We start from the raw sequence: 22,098 nt of genomic DNA, 5'->3' as shown, positions 1-22,098 counted from the left end.
CGAAATAACAACTGTTGGAACTTGATCTAGGGATCCACATGACCTTATCCACAAGAGGGCTCGTTTGAACTCACCCTGCGAGTGACCTAGTGTCATCTTAGTTTTCCCCAATTCATTTCAACAGGACCAACTTGATAGCTTAAAGTGCATCTATTTTTGAATGCTTTAAAAATCAACAACTCCGGTTGTATGTATGATAGTAAGTTCGTTCTGGTGTCAACATTTATATAAAAATATAATCTATTTTTATAAATTGGTGTCAGAATTCATTTCGAGTTGTGTCACTCACTTAATTTCAATGTTGGTGCATAAAATGCTTTATCATATTCCTCTAAATTAGAATGACTGCTCTTTGTCACTCTACCAGGGCTGTGCTATGGATTACGGCCCTCCAGCCATATCACATAATACTTCCACCTCCCAACACACTTTCATTTAAAAGCCAGTCCTGTTGCTATTGCCAATGCTTGTTATTTACTTTAAGGGTTCTCTTAAGCACTTGTAACCACCCAAATCTGTGTCCTCAGAGCGCTCATGGAGTGAGTGAAAATGGGTGAGCAGTATCCACCAAATATAGTAACTTATCCCAAGCATGCCTTCTGTTACAATGTTTTATATTTGTCCCATTAAAGAGTTCACCTAGGTGAAAGCCCATAGCCCAGGTGCAGAGGGAAGGCCAGCTGTAGATGTCTGACTGATAGGACTAGGATACTGCAGCTCTATAAAAACTGTTAAACATATAAAATAACTAAAACTCTGTACCCCCGTCTTAATGGAATGAGTATCCCAGCAGACCATTTACCTGCAAGGCGATTTTAAAATCTGGATCTTGAAAGTAATCAACCTTTTGCTAATTGGTAATAATGTATCGCTAGCCTTCATTTAGAATTTTCACTATTACTATTGCTATCACACTTCACATAAGTTACTTAATGGAGGAGAACATAATCAATTGTAATTGAATGATGGATACAGTAAGATTTATAACACTGAAGCAGGCAAAAGAGACCCGGATCTTAACACAGACTTGACCTGAGGCACATACTATTCCGAATCTCACCGAAATTCTTCCATTGCATCTTCTTGGTCCATAATTTTAGGATGCATAAAAGCATCTTCAGTATCTCCAGCTTCAAAAGCTTTCGCCACACCGGTCTCCAATTGTTCAGAGTAGACTTTAGGATTCTCTCCACGAGTCCTTATATTTTTCTGCTTCTACAGCATTGTTTACGGTACTTTGGTCCGCTTTGTGATTGTCACATGAATATTGAGAGAAGGAGCAAACACCAGTATTTCAAGCTATCCCTCATTCAGATTGAAAAATGTAGAATCCTGTGGTAAAATCCATAAGTGGAAAGACTGCTATGTGAAGTAATGGATTTTCCAAAGTGCAATATTACCGTAAAATAATTCAGATTAGATGAGAATGAGGCCCTTTTTATGGTGTGGCTTGATAGAGCAGCTGTCACCAGACATTTACATGAGGAACACTAGAGAGGGGCTTTAGCTCGGCCCACATTTTGGGAGCCAGGAGTACATTTTTTTGTTGGGCAGAAGTTGTGTGCTTCCACAAAGAACGTGCTTGCCCACCACGAAGCTGTGATCATTTAGTTTATTTATCCAGAAGCCCAAATCTGCACATCCATCACAATGTAAAGCTATTAAAGTGCCTTAAAGAACTAGAAAATGTATGTTAGTTTGCTCTGGCAGCAGCACAGATAGGAACTGGACAGCTATTAACCTACGTGTATGTTTAGCTCTGGCTCGAAAATGAATCTGTCACTTGACCTTTTAACCTTAGACAATATTATTGTACAGTTCTTTGCTTCTTCGCAAATACATATCCATACCCATGTTATTTACTTATAATGCGTCACATTACCATACAACGTCCTTTTAAAGCCAAACCTATTGGCATTGCCCATGCTTGTTCTAAGAAGTGAGGCCACTTGGCCAACACCGCAACATGCCTATTACAGTTAATATCTCAGTTGTACAAGATTGCTCGTTTTTCAGCCGCAGGCCTTTGCTAGTGCACAGTGCATTCGAAATGGAGAACAGGCTTGATTTGATATTTGTGCGAAGATAAACACAAAAACATATTGGGCCTGATTCACAAAGGTAAACTTACACTTTTGTGTAAGTTTACTGCTTGTTGGTATTCACAACCTACAATTTAATGGTAATTTTACGACTGCAGGGGCTCAATAGGCCTGTTCTATACTTTTATGTGTAAAGTTCCCCTTCCCAACTGCTGAGTCTCTTCAGTTGTAAAGTTACTATTACTCTGTAGTTTGTGAACACCCAAAAAGAGTAAACTTAAACAAAAGTCTAAGTTTACCTTTGTGAAAAAAGCCCATTTAGTTGGGGGTGTGGATGGGTGCCAGTGTGTGTGCGCGAATGTGTGTGTGTTACTGTGTGTATGTATCTCTGTGCGTCTAAAGCGGCCGCTTTCACAAATAATTTCAGAAACAACACATTTTGCTTCCCAAGAGCTACTAGGAAAAAGAACAAACCCTGCAAGTGTCCTTTTGTCTGAATCCTGTAGTTACCTTTGTTTGCAATGCTCTATGTCGGTGGCAAATCTGAACCACACCATTGTGCTCTCCACACTGAAAACAGATCATGAAAACAAACACAAAGGGGGTGTTTTGTAAAGATAAGCTGTGCAGCACCGCTCTGGCAGAGCTCTGAGCGCGAGGAATTATTGCCAACAGCAAGGCAGGCGCGAGAACAGCATTCACCTTGCTGATGCACAGAACCGCCGTCTGACACCAAGGTCCCCGGCCGTGATTATTTTCGGCACAGTCCTTCACGCGGCCCATTGTGTTTATTAGTATGTCCCCGTGCAGCTGGCAGAACATGTTCTACCTCTCCCCAAGATGAGATCATTAAAATGCCACTTGCTGAATCCCAGCCAGGGCCTGTGGCAGCCCAGTGTTTCCCTTCAGAAGTGGGGATTACCGCAGAAGCACAATGATGTGGTACATATGGTAACTGGGGACAAATAATCTACAGCAGTGTGAAGTAGAAGCCACATAATTCTCAGAATAATCCTCGGCATCTTCATGAGAGTTTACTTTTTAGCCTATCTTCAAGGCCCGCACCATCTTCAAATTCAGCGGAGTCATTTACAAAGCCATCACAACCAGCACCCTGACTTATCTTGCAGACAAGCACCCCATCTCTGGTGAGTCCGGACACACCAGCAGTGAGGTCACCATCCGACTGTAGACTAAGAAGTGTAAAAAGAAAAAAAACCAATGCAGCAGGCTTTTTCCAATGTTGAACTGAGGATCTGAAACAACATTCCCGTACCCATAAGGACCACCCCAATGATGCTCCCATGTAGGAATGAATTCAAGACACCCCTTCAAAGAGCAATAGACCACAATCCAAAACCCAGCTACCTCTTGTATCACTCTCTGACTGTATGCTTGAATTTGACTGTACAGTGAGCCACCGTCTTTTTGGCTAGGTTTGTGTTATACAAATGAAACATACATACATACAAATGAAAGGCACAAGTAGAACATGTGGTTATGTCATGTTAAGCTGCTGGTGTTTTATTAGTACACATCTACCACTGGTATGGGCTTGCACCACTGTAGACTGTCTTAAAAGTGCATTTTGGCTCATTTCTGGAATTTCATGTAGATTATGATCTGGGTGGTAGAGGTGGGCAGTAGTTTGTGTATTGTGAGTGGATGTTTGACTGTCGGCGTGTTGGGAGTCTAGTTCAGGAGTGCCTGCAAAAAATGATTGTGTTTTTAGCTCGCACAGGGAGATGGCATTGTGTATTCACAGCGTAGGGCGGGTCTTGGCTGCATCGAGTGAGAATAGAAAAATGTGTAAAAGGTTTACATGAAAAGGGTTGGGGACAAATAAAGCTCTTTCGAGCCATTTCTCTGTGAAACACTACATATCTACAGACATAACTGTTATTGATTCGGAGGTGAAATGTTTCTAAAATGGCTCCGGAATTACTATCTTTGGTTCTTCGATTGATTATTCAACCTACCCGGTTTTATTTAAATTGGTATGAATGCAAACATTAAGAAATGTTAGAGAGCAGCCACCCAGGAAGTTGTTATTACAATGTCTTCTGATACGCCTAATATTACATGCAGAAATATAAGTGGTCCAATTCGTGGAATCGTTTTGGGAATTCAATTTTCCTAGGCTAAAATACACGTGTCTTTATTTCATGTAAAAAAGGCACACATACAAAGATACTTGATAGTGTGCTTCTTTTAACAGGGAAAATTTGATTCCCCATGAAGACCCCTTTCCTGTGCATCTCGTTCAATATGTTTTTGGAGGGGGTACAATTTACTTCCAACTGTCTTTGTCGGAAGATAATCTGGGGCTGTCTCCAGAGCGCTAAGGGCTGAGAAAGGAGTTAGCCAATACCCACAAACGTGTAACCATGTGGGGGTTCACAATCTTACAAGGCATTCTCGCCCTGGAACACTCCTTTACTCCCAAAATATGAACTTTACTGGCACAGAAACACGTGTGTGAGTAAATCCGCCTCTGGGTGCAAAACCAAATTTTATTATTTACAAAATTAGTGTTACATGTGTAAAAGAACTATTTGCATAAAGTATACATCTGTAAAAAGCTGTGCAATTCACATCCTATCTGTCCACATATCTTTAAAATATCTTTGAGAAAAATGAAACGCGATTGGGGGCACTAATGTTAAGATGTTGTCTTTTTTAATTCTTATATGTGATTTTCTTATCTTGTACAAGTGCGTATATTTGTATGCCCAAAAAGTGTAATGACAAGTGTTTTGCGGCTTGCTCATCGCTTCCACTGTGCAAATACTCTTTGGGGGTATTTACTAAAATTCATAAGAAAACTTTGGGGCAGATGTATCATCCGTTTTTTTTGTCGCAAACGCTGCGATTCGGAAAATAGCAGCGTTTGCGACAAAAAACCCCGGATTTGGAATGTATCATTCAAAAAGCCTTGCAATATTAAGGAATCGCTAATTTAGCGATTCCTTAACAATCGCTATTTGAGAAGTGCAAAATGGTATCTTGATACATCTGCCCCTTTGTTTTTAAAATAACCGTGTACTTACCTGTCTTGAAAGTTTTACTTGTTATGAGTCTCTAGATATATGAATTCACCATTAGGTTTAAATTGAGCTTTCATAACAGCAACAAAAACTTTTGCTGTCAAATGTTAATGTATTAACTCATCATATCTCTTGAATTCTATGTATATCTTCTGGTATTATTATCTGCACCATAAATCTGGTGTTTGAAAGCAAGTACTCGGACAAAAGCTGACCTCACTTCCTTTTTCTGTCATGTGATCTCTGGGGCTAAATGAATGACTAGCCAAGACCCTGCACCTTCAAAAGATTTGAATTTATTTTAGGTTTTCTTTAGCAAGGACCAAGCCAACATCAGAGCGCTTTACACTAAAGTGTGGCAGAGAGGAGAACCTATAAGTACAATATGCATACCCAAGTACAAAAGCAAATTGCAATGTACATTTTAATAGTCAATCATATGGATGATACTTGTCAGAGGAAATAGGGTGAAAAAGCAGTGGAGTAACAAAGTTTCTATATTGTATATACACCTCTCCAGACTCCTCGTTAAGGTAGGCTCTGAAGTCATAGTTTTTGGTGCATCGTGGTTGCTTTAAAACGTAAGAATCCTCTATAATGCTGTGGTGGCTGGTATTATAATTTTATTTTTCCCTTTTTCACTGCTCTAAGAACAGTGGGGCGACGCTCCACTGCCTTAGCGGAGGAGCCGCCACTGCTATGATGAGAATGTGTTAGCCTTACTTGCCTCCAATTTCTTCCACCTTGCTATGGTGGCCTGTTCAGATGAGTTAGCAGTCACAGTGTGCTTCTCGTCGCTTCCATCTCTTGACTGCATGCTGCATGAGATTTTGATTTGTTGCTCTTCTGGAAACCTGTGTCTTTGCAGACACCTGTTACTAACACAGACTTTAAACAACTACATTTTTCTTCTTCAAAAGCCATGCTTTCCTTCATTGGTCTCAAATTGTGGCTTTTATGAACAAAATATATTAACCATAGATTATTTGCAAGCGTACAAATGAATTTGCCAATTTGTAAACTCCAAGGTTCACTCAAACGCCAGTGTCAATGGCTCAATAGTCTGATGAGGGCAGAAGGTCGTTCCAATGGGTATTATTTAGCAATGTTTAGGTCTGCCGTTAGACTTTACTAAGATATACATTCTAAAAGGGTTTTTATCCTATTCTCTTCATCCATAGGTCTGTTGATGTGTCATTCACATTTGTTCTTCTTCCCGTTGCAGCTGGAGCAGAGGGTCAGCCCACTACAGCCACAGTCTAGCTTCACTGTGAGCCATTGAGCTCTTTAACAAGTAGCACATACTGCCACAAAGTAGTTCCCATCAGTGCCAGGGACTGCAATGGCAGGGTGTGCTTTTTGGGATGCCAACAATATGTTTGCTTTAGCCAATGGTTTTTTGTAAAAATTAGTACGGTCCCGCGGCTTCTTCTAACAATAAAGTTATGTTAAAACCATGACAAAAAAGAACAAACCTTGATAAAGCCAAAATACTGGCAACTAAAGCCAGGCCTAATGGGTTTGCAAATGCTTGTTCACTTCTGAAGTTTCAGGGCAGAGGCATCTCTATTTTTTATCAAGATAAACAAATCATGGCAGTAGCAGGAGAAATATCTTTGTATTTTCTTATCCCTTTTTTACGGTTGAGATTTTGTAGGCCGTTAAAATTCCAAAGGCTCCCATTGTGAACACTATGTTCTAACTTGGGTTGCCATTTTTGAAACCTGGTGAGTGCACATTTTCTCTTTAAAGTGGAACAAGTTTCACTTGTCCCACTATAACAGGATGCTCGGCGATCGAACCAAGCCAGCCTCCTTTAATTTTGCTTGGCAGCATTTACCAGAGCCCTTGTGCAGTGGCACTGGACCATACCCCTCTAACGAGAACCCAGCCATTAAAAATCCAATGCAACCGATTTACAGTATTAGTCCTGTAAATGTGATTAATGCCCACAAAAACTCTGTTGAGAGCCCATAAAAAGCAGAAAATGCGCAGCGCCCTTGAAATGATGGCAGATTGTATTTAATAGAAGATCTGTCCACACACATTACTATCCGTGTAGATAGTGCTTGTGATAGCCTGTGCTAAATATTAAATTCCTGCATTTATCAATAAGGAAGATGCAGCAGTGCTATCGCTTAAGATACATCAGTGTTATCGCTTAAGAGACAGCAGTGCTATCGCTCAAGTATTGATCCCCACGGGGGCTCGCCGATACTGTCCGTAGGTCTGTAACTTTTTATGGTGCGTCGGAACCTATTTCACTTTTTATGCCCATTCAATCCTTGCCACCGTTCATGACACTGGCAAGAAAAGAACACGCCTTATATTTGCTTCGGTGATGTGTGGATCTGGGGTCAGATTGGATAAACTTCCAGTGGCTGCTAATTTACATGAAGGAGCTATTTAGCACAGTGTTATGTATTGATAATTTCTGTAGTTTAGCTCCATTTATCTGTGCTGCAGTCACTGTCTTGAAGCAGTGCTGAGGCCACAAACAACAAAAAAACGGTTAGGGCGGAGGAGGAGTCTCGCATGTGACACACTCTGGAGCCCAACTGGAACAAATCAAAATGACCCAGGTGCAAATTCATGAGTGTTCAATTGCGCGCAATGCTCCATGATGCGGATTCGCCAAGATTGAATGTGTAAGGAGGAATGCAAATATGCAAAGTACAGATTCTCATCATTATGTGGGGAAGGGCCCACTTCACATTAGCAAACTGTGCACAGTGTAATGGTGCATGGGCAAACTGCTGACGGAAATGTGTGTGCTCTTTCACCCCAAACACTTATATTGACTCCTGGTGACCTTTCTTTTTGATTAAAAGAACAGGAAAGTGTTTTATTCGCATATAAGGTCTATTCCAATCTTCCTTGTGCGAGCTACGGTGTTTCACGTGCGCCGAACCTTTGGCAGCGGAAATAGGTGCACGAAGCATGGCTGTAAGTTTAGGAAAACACCTGACAGACCCAAGTAGGATATCGATTCTTTCCATAGAGTTAAGCGTGTACACACATCCATCAGAGGTTGTGCCCTAACGGCTAGAGCGGTCGACCTCAAAGCTAGGGGTTTGAAGCTCGGCAGGGACGCTCAACATCTTGTGATTCTGGGCAAATCACCTAATCTCCCCGTGCCTAACAACGAATGAATGTGTCACTCTGTAACGCAACCGGTGCTCGTGTAAAGCACTCTGATAGCTTCCTAGCTAGTTTGCGCTATATAAAACTCCCCCAAAACATATATATTCTGCAAGATGTGAAGAGAAGAAAGAGCTTTGCTATCCCTCCCGCTTATCTCGTGTTATTTTGACGGAAGAGTCGTGGAAGGCAGCGGGGGAAGGCGCGCTCATTCCCATTGGCCGACAATTGAGGTTTACAGTGTTTACCATTGCACACGTAGATGTGTATACGTTTGTTGCCACTTCACGGACGGTGAGATAAGTTGTCCCTCGGCTGAGATGGTTTCACCGTGTGACTGTGTAGTTCAGGCTCCGCCCTGAGCTGCACGGTGGTGTCTGTCTTCGTTAAGGGTGATTGGGCGGTGGGGCCGCATGTAGGCCTCTCCCGGTGGGCCCGTGAAAGAACCGCTGCCACTGTTCATTTCCTACGACTGGCACAGGGCACGGGTCACGGTTCAACGTGAAAACATGTATGTTCCCGAAAGTCCTCATTAGAGGCTGTGGTAATATATCAGAACTAATTCGTTCATCTGACAGGAAGCCACGGCTACTTGACCCCTACCCCGAGGTGAACGCCCTGCTCCCTCATGGGAGATGCTGGCTGCGACCACCTCGCATTATGATACAGGGCGTTTATAGTTACGTATTTGCATTTCATGTGCCTCCTAGGTTCCCAGCTGTAGAGTGCATCTACTGACGTTCTTCCGGTGGGCGGGATTGTCAGGCATCACTATTGGAACTACAGAACGTGTCAGTTACTGCCTTGCACACAAAGTGCCTTTGCAACAGTACGAGTGCTTTACTTTCTTTCCCTATGCAGTGAAGAAGGGTCGTGTAAGCAATGCTGGTGGGCTGCCTCTAATAGGCTACATTACTATGGTATAAAAGAGTCGTTATTTTTTCTGCATTAAATTAGCGGGCAGGCACCAGGAAAAATATGTACCATATTCAACATTGTTAAAAAAACTGACAACCCATATTGTGAGCGCCATATTTTTGGAATTCTTAAGCAATGTCAACAAAGAAAAGTAATGTACTCAGCCAATGCATTTTCACTATGACTGGCCAATCAGCTAACAAGTTGTGACACATAGTTTTAATTACATTTAAAAAAAAGCTGAAACAGCTTTGAATTTCATCAGCCTACTCAATAAATGGGCATCTACCACACTGCTAGCCGACAAGGTCCGATGGCGGGTTTCCCACAGTCGGCTCCGCTTTACCATAGGCCATGCCCAGGTCATTGTCTAAGCATGTTTCCCCAATTAGAATCCCATGTAGCGATCCTTTTGTTAGTTATTTACATGACTGTTGTGCTCTGCTTGATTTGCCACAAATGTCGTTAAAACACCTGTGGTTTCCCTCATTAGGCCCTGAATGGGCAGGGTTCGGGGTTCAGAGGGCAGCCTGTGGGCCGTGGCGGGGGCTGGTGCTCACAGACTGCCCCCACCCTAGCAGCACTGAGGCTCATCTCTATTCATCAGATGATTAGTTCAATCAATATTTATTCCTGTGTGTTTCCTTTGTCTTTGGCTACAAAGCAGAAACCCTTCAATTTCGCAGCGCGGCCTTGTCGGCAACGAATACGCCGCCCAAAGTGAGCGAAGCGCATTGATTTACTTGGCAGCCTGGGATTCCTGCTTTCAGTTCCAGACACTTTAAAGATCATGAGCGATGTCTATTTTTTGTCTGGATTTTTGTTTCCATTGTCCTTGCCCCACTTCAAGCGGGAAAATACTTTTGATGAATAAAAGTGTCTTTAACATTGGTACTTCCTCCCAATGACTCTCAATAGTATGGTGCACAGACCGACAGTTTATGGCTCACCACTTCTTCTAGAGTAAAAATGTCAATGAAGGGTTAAGGAGGAATACAATTATTAATGAATAAATGAACAAACAAGAGATGTGTGTGTAGTTCCTAGAAACTAAACAGAAATCCTCTGAACAGCTACTGTTGAGAGCAGTGAAGAAAGATTTGTAAAAACACTTACACCGGATCCCAGCCAAGTTATCATCCTTGAACTGTAAGCACCAGTGAGTCAGTGGGTCTTGAACAGCTAAAGAGTGATGAATCAGTGTGCTTTAAACACGAAATACTATAGAGGGAGAAACATGCAAGTCTTATGGAGCAGTTTGCAAAAGCAAACATGATGGAGAATCAATTGAAGGGCACTTTAGACACAGTTCCACGTGCTGCGATAGGTCACGTAGAATGGATCCCTCTGTGGAGCATGCAGCCATGCCCTATAGCGCCCTCTAGTATATGATGTCTCAAATGGACCGCTCTCTTCATTTTTACTCGTACCCACCATAGAATGAAGCTCTAACTATCGCTTCCTGTCAATGTAACTTATCACTACTGTCCCTGCTCCCACGCTCTGATGGTGCCTTATGACAATGCCCACCACGAATAAAGCAGAGCGACGAGTTCTTGACACTGGCAGGAGGAGCCAATTGCACACATAATTGAGTGTTTATGAGAGATGGTTGGCACTCTCTGCCGTAAACAGACTGCCAGCCATTTTTGCTGTGCACACATTGGCACCGACTTCCATTTTTCTCCTATATGTTTTTCTTAGCAATTAGTTTTCTGTGGGTAAGTTAGGGTTATCGAAGAGAAGGTAAACTGCATCCCAAAACATATATTTTAGTGTTGTCAAGTCATAGATCGCAACCTTACAGTTAGTCAAGTTTGCAGTACAATAGAGCGCATGCATTTGGTCCTGAAAAAGCATGAATCCCTCAGCAGGCCTGGGTATTAGTTGAGATTAGCCTTGTACAAATGCTTGGTATGTATATACGCAATGCACTTAACTAATGAACAGGCATCTGAATGCCATGATGCATACTTTAACTGCAGAGTCCCCTTGAGAGTGCAACTGTTGTACCGTCGGAATGCAACCAGATACAACATTGTTGTGGTGTTGAATAAGAATATAATAAACCTTAAAGAGAAAGGCACCTTTAGCTGCAAAGCCATGCAGTTTTCTGGGATACTACTATTTACAATGAGTCCCCCCTCTGTAGTGATAAATAATGCACTCAATATATACTGACAGTAGGCCAACAGGGTGTGGGTTAGCACTGTTTTTATATATTTTTTCTAATTACACATCATGATTAAAGTATTTCATACTGCACCCATACATTTCAGCAACTTATTGTGCTTTTGCACTATAGAGAAACCACATTCAAAGATCTTCCATCTACTGACTTGAGCATCCAACCCGGAAACAACGCAGACTGTTAACTTCACTGAGTGGAAATATATATTCACAGGTAGGGGAAACCGAAACTGAGTTGGAAAATAAAAGTTTTAAATAGTACACACAATTCAACAAGGAATACACAGTTTGTTATGACAATCACCCAACTACTCTCAGCATGGAAACGCTCCTAGTTTTTTTCATCACCTTCTACATTGTTGTCCAACATACAATAATTCATCAAATGGCGGGAAAGGTACAACCTCAAGAAATCATTTCATTATAATACTTCCGACAATCCACGTGAATATATCAAACTTTAGAAATGGTATTAAATGCAATTCTGATGCCGTGCCCACTTATAACTGTCATTTTAAGAAGACAGAAATTGTGTATTATGATGTAACATAAACCATTACAGCATTGTTATTTTGGAATGACTTGTGATGTCAAAAGAAGACAGATACTGAATTATGTTCAGTAGCTTTAAGGGTGTTCATGTGCCCAACTTACACGGGGAAAGCTGCAGGTAAGTGTCAGCATTTACAATAACTCATTCAAAGAGTGCTAAACCCGCAACCACATAGTGCACCTGCTAAACCGCCATGGACAAAGTGTACGGGGCACCACATTGATTGTACATCAGAAACAAGTCACCATGCCATCAATAGTGTGGGCTTTACCAACTATGGAGGTGTTCAGCCAAAAGATCTGGGAAAGTAGGGTCTATAGTGAAGGCGAATTGAAAATGTAAAGTTATTTTGGCTATTCGCATAACAACCATCTTATGTATAGGTAAAGTGTTGTCAGATCACTAAATTAAAAACATGATGAGGTTATATCACTGAGATTAAAAAAATATGTGGCTATGTCACACCTTTCTCGATCTGGCTGGAAATTAAGAAAGCTACTCCATCTCAGAGTGAGCTGTCTCAACCTGGTTCCTAAGTTGTCAAAACAGCATTTTGGAAACTCACATTCATACATTTAAAGTACTTGATATGTCATTAGTCTAGATAGAATGGCTCCACTTCATCTTAGATTGGACGTCAACATGCCCAAGGCGAAAAAGGCTTCCAAGGTGATTACTGATATATTATTAAAAATACACAATATATATGTAATAATTTGGGATGTGGCATCCACTAAGGATGTGTTGCAAATACTCAAAAAGGGCACCTTCGGACACATATTACAGTTTTTTCGGTGGCAATGGCCCCTTCACTAGTGTTCTGTTGGTCAGAGCTTGTGCACTAAATCTTGTTGATAAGTCAGCAAAGATGCAAGGGCATGTTTAATGCTCCCATTCTATATCACAAATGAGATGTGAATTATGTGAATGACTTCTTCATATCAACAGCTGCTGAACTACCACCCCTTCTTTTTACATGAGGTGACCTCAAAGGCGGAACGCTGTTAGAGGTATCAGTCACTAGAGCTTTAGGAAACTGTTAACTGAACTCCACATAGAACTGGGGTCACAAGGGAAGAATATGGGACACCAACAATCACCCTACTTGCCTGAACTCTAACTTCCGTTACCTCTCAACAAGCTGTATTTATTGTTCTCTCCATCAAGTCTCTAAAGTAACGGAAATGCAAAATGCAGTGCATTACAAAACTTCTACAAAACAAATATTCTGAACAAATATATGCATGCGTTAAAAAGGTCACTTTAGGTTCCCCTTAGGAATCCCTGCTCATGCTTTGATGTCTACAAAGCTTGGTTAGGAACTGAATGTTCGTGGTTTTACCATTTTCCAGGTTATTTCGTCCTATTGTAATCACATTCAAATATTATTTTTTTAAATCAATAAGCATTATTTCCAAAACCTCCCATCAACATTTTACAGTTATGAAACCGCAAAAGTTTGCAGATTAACTTTTGACAGGGGTGAAAATTGACTTGGTGTTTTAGAGACATTCATTAAATGGCATTATGTTTATCTTCTTGATCTGGTATGATTTTTTGTTTCAACTGTTGTTAAATATCACATTTCAACTCTATGTTCTCCAAGTCTTTCAGCAACAACACTATGATGTATCAAAGTATCAGAAAGTTTTGGTTTGGGTTCCTTCATTAGAAGGATAGGTTTCTGAAGCTGAAGGGCCCTAATATGTATAGAAGGGCGTACTTCTGTGTAAATGGAAGTTGTCTTTCCATGTGCACTGTAAACAATTAACAGTAAACTGTAGATGAGTGGTCATAGACAACATGTTATTGCAGCTCTATGATGACAATAGCAATATTGCTACTGCTGTTCAGCACCCCAGCTCCAGTAGCTTTGTGATCTGCTTTTAATGCGCCAGCCTTGGCGTCAGACATCATCTGTTCCACTCCCAGCCCCCTAGTGATAGGTTATTCTTGGCAAATCCATCATGACAGTGCCAACACTATGTAGTGAGTGTATTGAAGTCGGGTTGCAAAAGAGCGGACATTTTTTTTTAGGTTCATCAAACATTTATTTAAATGTCATGAGATGAATTTGATGCTTTGATTTTCTTCAGTTTCTTTAAATTGTTTATCTAATGGCTTTACAAAGGGGTAAGTTGAGTGCAACGCATCACAACTGGGCAGCCATTCCTTAGTGTCACTTCAGATATCTAGTGAGAGTAGAAGCTAAGTCATGCTATTGCTGCTGGGCGTGGACGTGGTAAGGATATTGTCCTTAGATGCCGGGCTACAGGTCTCATGACCTCGTTAATCTAGAGATCTAACACCATTCTAGCTTCTCCTTCCATTACACGAAAGTCCAAGCCGTCACATTGAATTGTTCATGCCGCAGTCAGCGGTAGTGCTTAACAAACAACCACACTCACATAGGATTCAGTTAAAAACAATATCACAACACATTTCAATAGTGGCAGTCAATGCAGTACTATTGATATGAGATGCTGATCAACGTAGTAGCTTTAGATTTTGCCCAGTGTCAGTGAGCTTAAGTACAAGGAAGCTGATGTCAGGCTCACTTTTGCATTTAGAAGGTGCCCTGTCATTCTTATCTGGCCAAATTCTAGGTAGCAATGCTATAAAGATGCTATATTTGAAAACACTGAACGCAGATCATACTCCATGTAGTCATGAAAAAGCCTAATGAATGAACTACTGTGACAAAAATAGATCATACATTTTATTTTAATACCTTCGGGCAAAAGGCTCAGTATAAAAGCATCACATTGTACAATAAAAGGCATTTTTGATGTCTGAAATAAAAAAAACTATACTATGCACATGACTAGAAATGTTCAATCTTATACAAATAATAACTCTTTATTGCATAGCGCGTTGATTTCAAACCGTTTGCAGGTTTTGTATTTTTACAATTCTTCTTCGGTAACCTGAATCACCGCTCTTTGTTAGATCACGCAAAAAAGTGTAAGAGCTGTGAGTCTGATGTGCTACATCATAAGGCTGTGCTTCTCAGGCACACACTCTCGTAGCGGATGACTCAAACCAGTGAGGTGTCTGATTCCACATTAACATTCGATGTAACACATGCATGAATTAAAACAAAAATCAAAGATGTAAGATTGAATGAATAAAAAATAATCAAATAGGAATAACCAACAGGAGTCCAAAACACTGCTCAATTAGTAAGGAACTTTGACAATAGCAAAACTTGAAGCAGAGGTCATCCGCCATGCCTTCCTTCTTACAATGGACATTAACAGAGTAAGACAAAGGCTCTTTAGGATTCTTACTGGATCTCTGACCAATGGCCGTAAAGACCTCTGAAGAGGAAGATCAATGAATAGAAGCGGTAAGTGAACACCGTGCATGCTCTCTCCAAGTTACAAAGAGCTGTGGAGAAAATGGCGCCAGGCGTTTTTGCGATATGTGGAGAAACAAAGAGGTAAAGATGCAGCTTCCTTTCTTGCACGACAGAGAGCCCCAGTTATAAAGTGGTACAAGAGATTCTCCACACTAGCCTTGAAAAAAAGATTATATGTGAGGAAGGTATGTCTAACTACTCATTCCACGGTTGTCCTTCGAAAACACTTAGCCCGTATACTTCTCATTGTACTATTAGATTTATTCATTGATATATACATCCGTGCAGCAGTAAGCTATGTTTTAATTATTTATTGAAAGTAGACTCGTAATGCATGTAAAATGCACATATCTAGCCAAGTATAGCATTAAATTAAACAAACATGATAGAAGCTCTTAGTTGGGGTTTTACTTCTTCTGCACCGATAGTAATGTATATATAGCGTACAGAGTGACACACCACAATTTGAGTCGGGCACCAACACAATTATCATCTCATGAAAAGACAGGTCTCGCTCCCAAAAGATCAGTGCACCCTTCTGTCTCAACCCATACCGTCCAATCCCCTTGGTTAGATGGATGAGCCGAAGTGACCTTTAACCACTCAACAACAGACCATGCCATGAGGTAAAGCTAACATTGTGCCACACAGCGCAGACCACAGACCTCCAACCTACTCTGCCACGAAACAGACACAACATAGCATCATGGACAGACAGTCCAAATCACCAGGAGATTCCAGTTTTGCAAACGAGAAGTACTAATACTACAGTATGTTAAGTACTTACTGGACCACCAACGAAAATTGTGTCAGTGTGTCTATATGCAATGTCTGCAAGGTGGGAAAGGTGCCTATAATACACCTTGATATATACGTAACATTAGGATGCAGCTCTCATGCAACTAACAATACAAGCCTTCCATTGTTGACTTGTGTTGACCATAAGGTTTTTTTTTTAACATGTCCTGTCTCTGAGGAAAAGGAAAGTTAAATATCAAGTAGAAACACTCGTTTTAGGAATGCTTGGAGTTTCTCCTGAAATAACCCACATTCGAGATGCCAGTTCAGAAGGCAATACCAAGATGCTGAGTTTGAAGGTATGTGATTCAGTATAGGGGTGGATTATCATGACTATATACCATCAAAACAAAGAATAATGTGACAATAGCATAATGTAGTACATTTAACGTATTGCTCACTGCATTTCGTTTCCAATTTTTCATTAACAGCACCATATCAAAGGAAACTAGAATTTGGTCAAATATGAAGTGGTTATGTGCTCCTTTATAGGCATTTTGTAGTCCAAAGCAAAATAAATTATCAGAGGTATTGTATACCTCCGATGTATAACAGTGGTACCCCTCAGAGGTATAGAATGTGTATGTACATTGAGAATGGCTATATGCATTAATTGTTCCCAAAGTAATAGATTCCACAACTGCCCGAGAGACAGTTATTTTGTGAAAAACAGAAGTTGGTCAAATTCCACCAAGTTAGAGTTGGGATCAATGCTCTGCTGGTCTTACGCAAGACTTTAATTCGAGGCAGCTTTCCGTAACTTGATAGACCAGTAGTGAAATCTTACGCAGTCGGTCCATCAGTCCATCACTCACCTGTGGCTGAAATACTGCAGCCACATGGAATGGGCTTTTTCTAGTGCACAATCCTGACTCCATCACACACTGAGTCAGAGCCTGTCCAGCACCAAGCCCGTACTGCATGCATTACAATTGTTCATATGTCTGGGAAGTGAAGTGAAAGGGCCCTCACTGGATGGACATAAATGAATCCATCCTCACTGCGGCAAGGCATATCAAACTATGCGTGCCATGACAATATGTTCAATGACCCCTCAGAGCCTAGGGCTGCCTTTGGGGGGATTGTGTGCTTGTTAGTGATAGAGGCCTTTTCCTTATTTAATCTGAGTTTGTTTAAGACAAATGTCCACAATATCAAGAGGGTTGTGAACTTTTATATAGGATAATTTTGCATATCACAACCAATAATTACTGTAAAGTCGAAAAGAGTACAGCAGTGCAAAAAGATGCCCTCTTTTTAAAAAAAAAACTCCTAAAACTATGTGTATTTGAGCCGAAACTGCATTAAAAGGGCACTCAGGTTTTTGTTAAGTATACGCTGAATATACAAATGTAGAGACTATGTTCTGATGAACCAAGGGTCATTTAATGATTAGTATTAGCACAATTGTGTAGCAGCTGAACGATGAAACACAGGCGCGGATGATTGTGCGACATAAATATTTTAAAAGGAAACACCCCCATGTATCAAAATGAATTCAACCCACAAACTATGGCTGGTGCCCTGTCCTTCCTCAGGCTGAAGAAGCCGAACATGAGTCTGTGTGTTTTACAGTGTGTTCCGTTAAGGAAACAATATATCCAGCCTCCTGTTACATTACAGTCGGCCCTGCCTGTGTCTCTCGCGCTTCGTTTTACCTCGCGCTCAGGAGATTTTGGAGGTGATCACTGTGGCTTTGATACTCGAGGAATGATCCTGAGTGATGCTGTGCAGCACAAAATAAAGGGAACAATAAGACACTGGTATCATGTGTTGTTTTCTTCGCTACAATATTTATAACTCAATGTGTTAAAGGGAAAAAAAATCCCTGCTGTTGGCCCTGGATCAAAATGTAGCTGAATCTCAGTTCAAAGCCTTTGATACAACCCACATGATTGAACACAGCGGAGAGGGGATATAAGGGAGGAATGAGGCGGAGAGCGCATGGGAGAGAAGGAGGAAAGGCGAGAAATAACAAGAGGGGCAAGAGGGGTTTAAAGAATGGCAGAAAAGGACAGAGGGTGAAAGATGTTAAAAAAGAAGACAGGACAAGGAAAAAAAGAAGCTAGAGCGATCAAAGAGTGGAAAAAAAGGAAAAAGGCGGTTGAAGAGTTAGCAAAAATAAACTAATAAACAATAGAGGGTAGAGCCAAAAAGTAGAGAGGAGTGAATAGGGAGCCTATGACCAGCTAGAACGAGAAGGAGGAGAAAGGCAAAGAGAGAAGAAAAGAGGTTAAGAAAGAGAAAAGAGAAAATGCGTTTGGTTAAATGGGTTAAAGCAGCAATACAGACAGTATGAAGAGGTAAGTAAAACGAGAAAACGAGAGTGGGGTGGAGGTGACTGGCTTATGGTCAGTGCTTTAAATAGGCTGGTAGTCATATATAGTGAGTGCCTACACTTCTTTAATTTGAGAGAGAGGGTACCAACCCTTCTCAGTAGCAACCAGGTACTCAGAGGTAGTGGGTACCTACGATTTTATGTTGCCATTTCAAACACTGCTTATGATCTCAGCCTTCAGACTTTGGTAATGAGGCATGTCCAGTCTCCTCCCACTGGGCCAAGGCCTGACCCCTGTATTAAAGTCACCCACTGCTGCGTGCTTTAACCCCACGACACAAAATCCCTTGTAAATCAAGCACGGCAAATGAAAGACCTCCGAATTAATCTGCTACCGTTAAACAACCAGAGCACCACACACTGTGGTACAGATCCTCCCTTCAAAAGTACCCAATGCTGAGACTGCCAGCAGGGCCCTACTCCTTTGGCCCCAATGACCCGCCCCAGACAAGCCTCGCCACTAGCCAAGGGCCCTATTGGTAACAGCAAAATATGCAAAGACGGTAAGCAGCACGGGTACCTTTACAGGACAATTTACGGTGGCATGAAAACACGGCAGGAAACACTTGCGTAGTCCACAAATATATAAAAAGGGTCCAGTGGTGACGCAGTTTATAATGAGGGTCGAGGAGGGGGGCGCGAACGAAGAATATGCATTTTTGGAAGAAGCAAATATTTAGTTAGGGCATTCGCTGCGCTTCTCTCTAGTTTTATGTATTTTGAAACTTTAGGAAGGACGGTGTCCCGCACACAAACGCAATTCTGTCTCCCACGGAGCATTATTGTTAACAACTGTCACCAGATGTATTCACGGCATAGTTTCTTCAGTCTGTGTTCTGGATGTTTAAAAACTGCACTTGGCACTTTCCTGTGAGGGAACTGAAAGTTAAATTTCAGTTTGTAAATAAACACAGACAAGACAAACTCAGCAGGCTGAGGTTCAAAGATGGTCTAAGACCGAATTCGGCACAAAAGGTCAGAGGTCACCTATTGGCAGAGCAGCATACTTCTCAAGCATGCTTGCGTCATCACTCTGTAGCCATCAACCAACACTGCTCTACGCCCAAAGACTTAGAAGAGCGAAGAAAATGACACATTGCACGCACCTGGGCTAAGACCAATTAATACATCGACAACGTTGCTCATCTAGTCCAAGAAACTTCCCACTGTCCCTTCGCCCTCTCGCAGGCCTTTTCTCTTGCATTCCTGAAACACAGAAGCGCCAGTACAGGCTGACGACAAATGAGAGCGCACCCTCTACCCAAAATGCAACAAGAATAGCGATTGTAAGGTGTCTGGCGCTGCTGCGCACCCCAGTGCCCTCTGAGAGGCAGTATGGGCTGGGGTCAGTACTCGGCCTTCAGAGAAATTGTTCCTGCCGTTACATACTGCTGGGTTTAACCTCAGAAAAGTAAGGAGATAAAACAAAGGCGCTATTCTGCACATCACAGAGCCTTTCGTACCAGCCGCTTATAGTGCCCAAAAATGTACCGGGCCACAAGAAACGCTTTCTGCCTGAGCAGAATTTTAGGGCAGAATTATTAATTTCTGAAAGGTCTACCTATAGTCATGGGTGGCATTGCTAAGAATTGTTCCTCGATTCACACTCACCTGCCACCCTCTGAAAGTGTCACTAAGTGCTGCCCTGACCTCCTTGTAACTTTTCCCTGACTTTCAAAAATCAAGCGGCCAGCAACGATGACTGACACTTAGTGAAGTAAAGGTACCCGGGCACACGTCACTGAAAGTGCATGTGCTGGGGCAGTGGTGCTGCCAGGGAGTGGGTGGAGAGGGCGGCTGTGCCCCTGGCAGCAGCCATGGCTCCCTTACCTCGCATGGTGCTGCTGGAGCTGCCGCCGGTGCCGCTGCTGGGGGTAAGTCCTCGCTCGGCGCAGTCATGAAGATGCCAGCCCGGGCAGCGAGCAGAGAAATCCCCCTCAGTGCGAAGGCAGGCAGCCGGGACGCATCAGAGCTGCTGCTGGGCGAAGCATCCCTCTGAGCCCCGCACCGGCCCCTCTTTCCCCCGTCCCTCCTCGGGCGCTCTGCACAAAACACCTCGCTGGGCTCTCGCTGTGGATGCTGCTGCTCTGTTCCTTGGCTCTCTATTTCCCTCTTTTTTAATGTCTCTTTTTTTTCTTTTCAGGTGACTTTCAAGGATGAGGTGGGGTCACAGGCAGGAAAGAGGCAGGCAGCCAGGACTCCAGGAGGAGAGGGCAAGGCTGTGTGAGTGGAGGAGCATGTGCGCTTTCACATGACATCTGCGCCTCGCTCGCCCTGCAAATCCCTCTCCGGATGGGGAATGTTTTTTCGCCGTGCGGGAGTCGCCTGCCGGACGCGAGAGAGGCAGAGAGCAGCAAAGCGGCTTATAGCGGGGGGCGGGCAGCCGGCCGGGGGGAGGCGCCCGCTCCCGGGGAGGGGACGCCCCCTCTGTTGGGCGGGCGGCCAATGGCAGGCGCGCCGCCCGCTTCGCCGCCGGGCTCAGGCGGCTGAACCGCTGAGGCTGAGGCGGAGAGACAGGTACGGGGAGGGATGCAGCGAGCAACGCGCGCCCGCTGACAGGCGCACACGGGGGGCTGCTCCCCGGGAAGCCGGGTATTCTGTGGGATGAACTTCACTGTGCGGTGCTGCGGAGAGTTAAAGAAATAACGAGAACTGCCCGAGTGTCTCACACATGGCAGCAGGTAGCGTGGAGGGCCCTCTTTTACAAAGCACACATGTTACTAGAATGTTGGACACGTTACTGGAATGTTTGTTGTGGCGTGTGCATGGAATGATTCATGTTTTTTTGCTGAACTTTACCAGGAGAAAGAAATATAAACACTTTAATATGAAGGGTGAAATTACTGGCATTCTGCTATTACATTTGTGAGTAATTTACAGTCTTATTTTCTCTTACACCTTTTGAGTAACTTAACTGCTTTTGGCTATTATCAAAATCTGAGTGTGAAGTTACTTAAAAGATTAGGCTTATACATCCCCACGTCCTGAAAAAAGGGATGGAGACAACATCTAAAATGTAAGCTATAGCTGAAAAAAGTCTGGCACCACACTTGGCCAACCACTGGTTTTGGAACATTCTCCTGTAGAAAATAATTCCATATAAACTTATTTTTTAATTTACATTTTCCGGAAAAAGCCAATTCTATCTACATTACTGAAATACTTATTTAAAAAGGAATGTGATTGTGCTGTAGTATTTTTTCTTTAGTTCTACATGGACTATAAATAAAAAAAAAATACTTTAATATTTAACATAAAAATATTTTAACACATTTTTTCCAAATGAAGCTGCTTAAAATGCTCCCTATACTTTACCATATGGAGATCTACACCATTGGGATGGAGCACTCAATATGGTAAAGTATAGGGAACTTCTAAATAAAGAACCAAATAAAGAATGCTACATCACTATTAATTTAATTTTAAATTATACATTATTTTAATTTAAATATATTAAATTAGATTGCGTTTATTTTTGATAAACTTTACACGAAAAAATACATTTCCACCTAATAAAATATGTGTTAATTATATTATTATTAAAGGTGATGTATGGTACTAACTTCCATTAATTTAATTATATTTAATAACATTTATTGTTACATACATTTTGAATTCAAAAATATTGCTTTAATATTTTATAAGTAAATATTAAATATTCACATTTTTGTTTTTCTACCATTAAATTATAAAAAATTATATATTTAAAT

General features: G+C 41.9%; 1 protein-coding gene across 1 annotated transcript in view; it reads right to left on the bottom strand.

Moving 5' to 3' along the window:
* The window catches only part of RORB (RAR related orphan receptor B), a 359,282-nt gene extending 338,574 nt beyond the window's left edge, over nt 1–20,708 (bottom strand). Inside the window, exon 1 of the mRNA XM_086961278.1 lies at nt 20,219–20,708. Coding sequence (XP_086817404.1) covers nt 20,219–20,225 — 7 coding nt within the window. The 5' untranslated portion in view covers nt 20,226–20,708. The remainder of the gene's footprint in view (nt 1–20,218) is intronic.
* Nucleotides 20,709–22,098: the final 1,390 nt, after the last annotated feature.

The sequence above is a fragment of the Lissotriton vulgaris genome, chromosome 3_1 (assembly GCF_964263255.1).
Source record: "Lissotriton vulgaris chromosome 3_1, aLisVul1.2, whole genome shotgun sequence".
Lineage (NCBI taxonomy): Eukaryota > Metazoa > Chordata > Amphibia > Caudata > Salamandridae > Lissotriton > Lissotriton vulgaris.
This window is presented reverse-complemented; position numbering and strand designations above follow the sequence as displayed.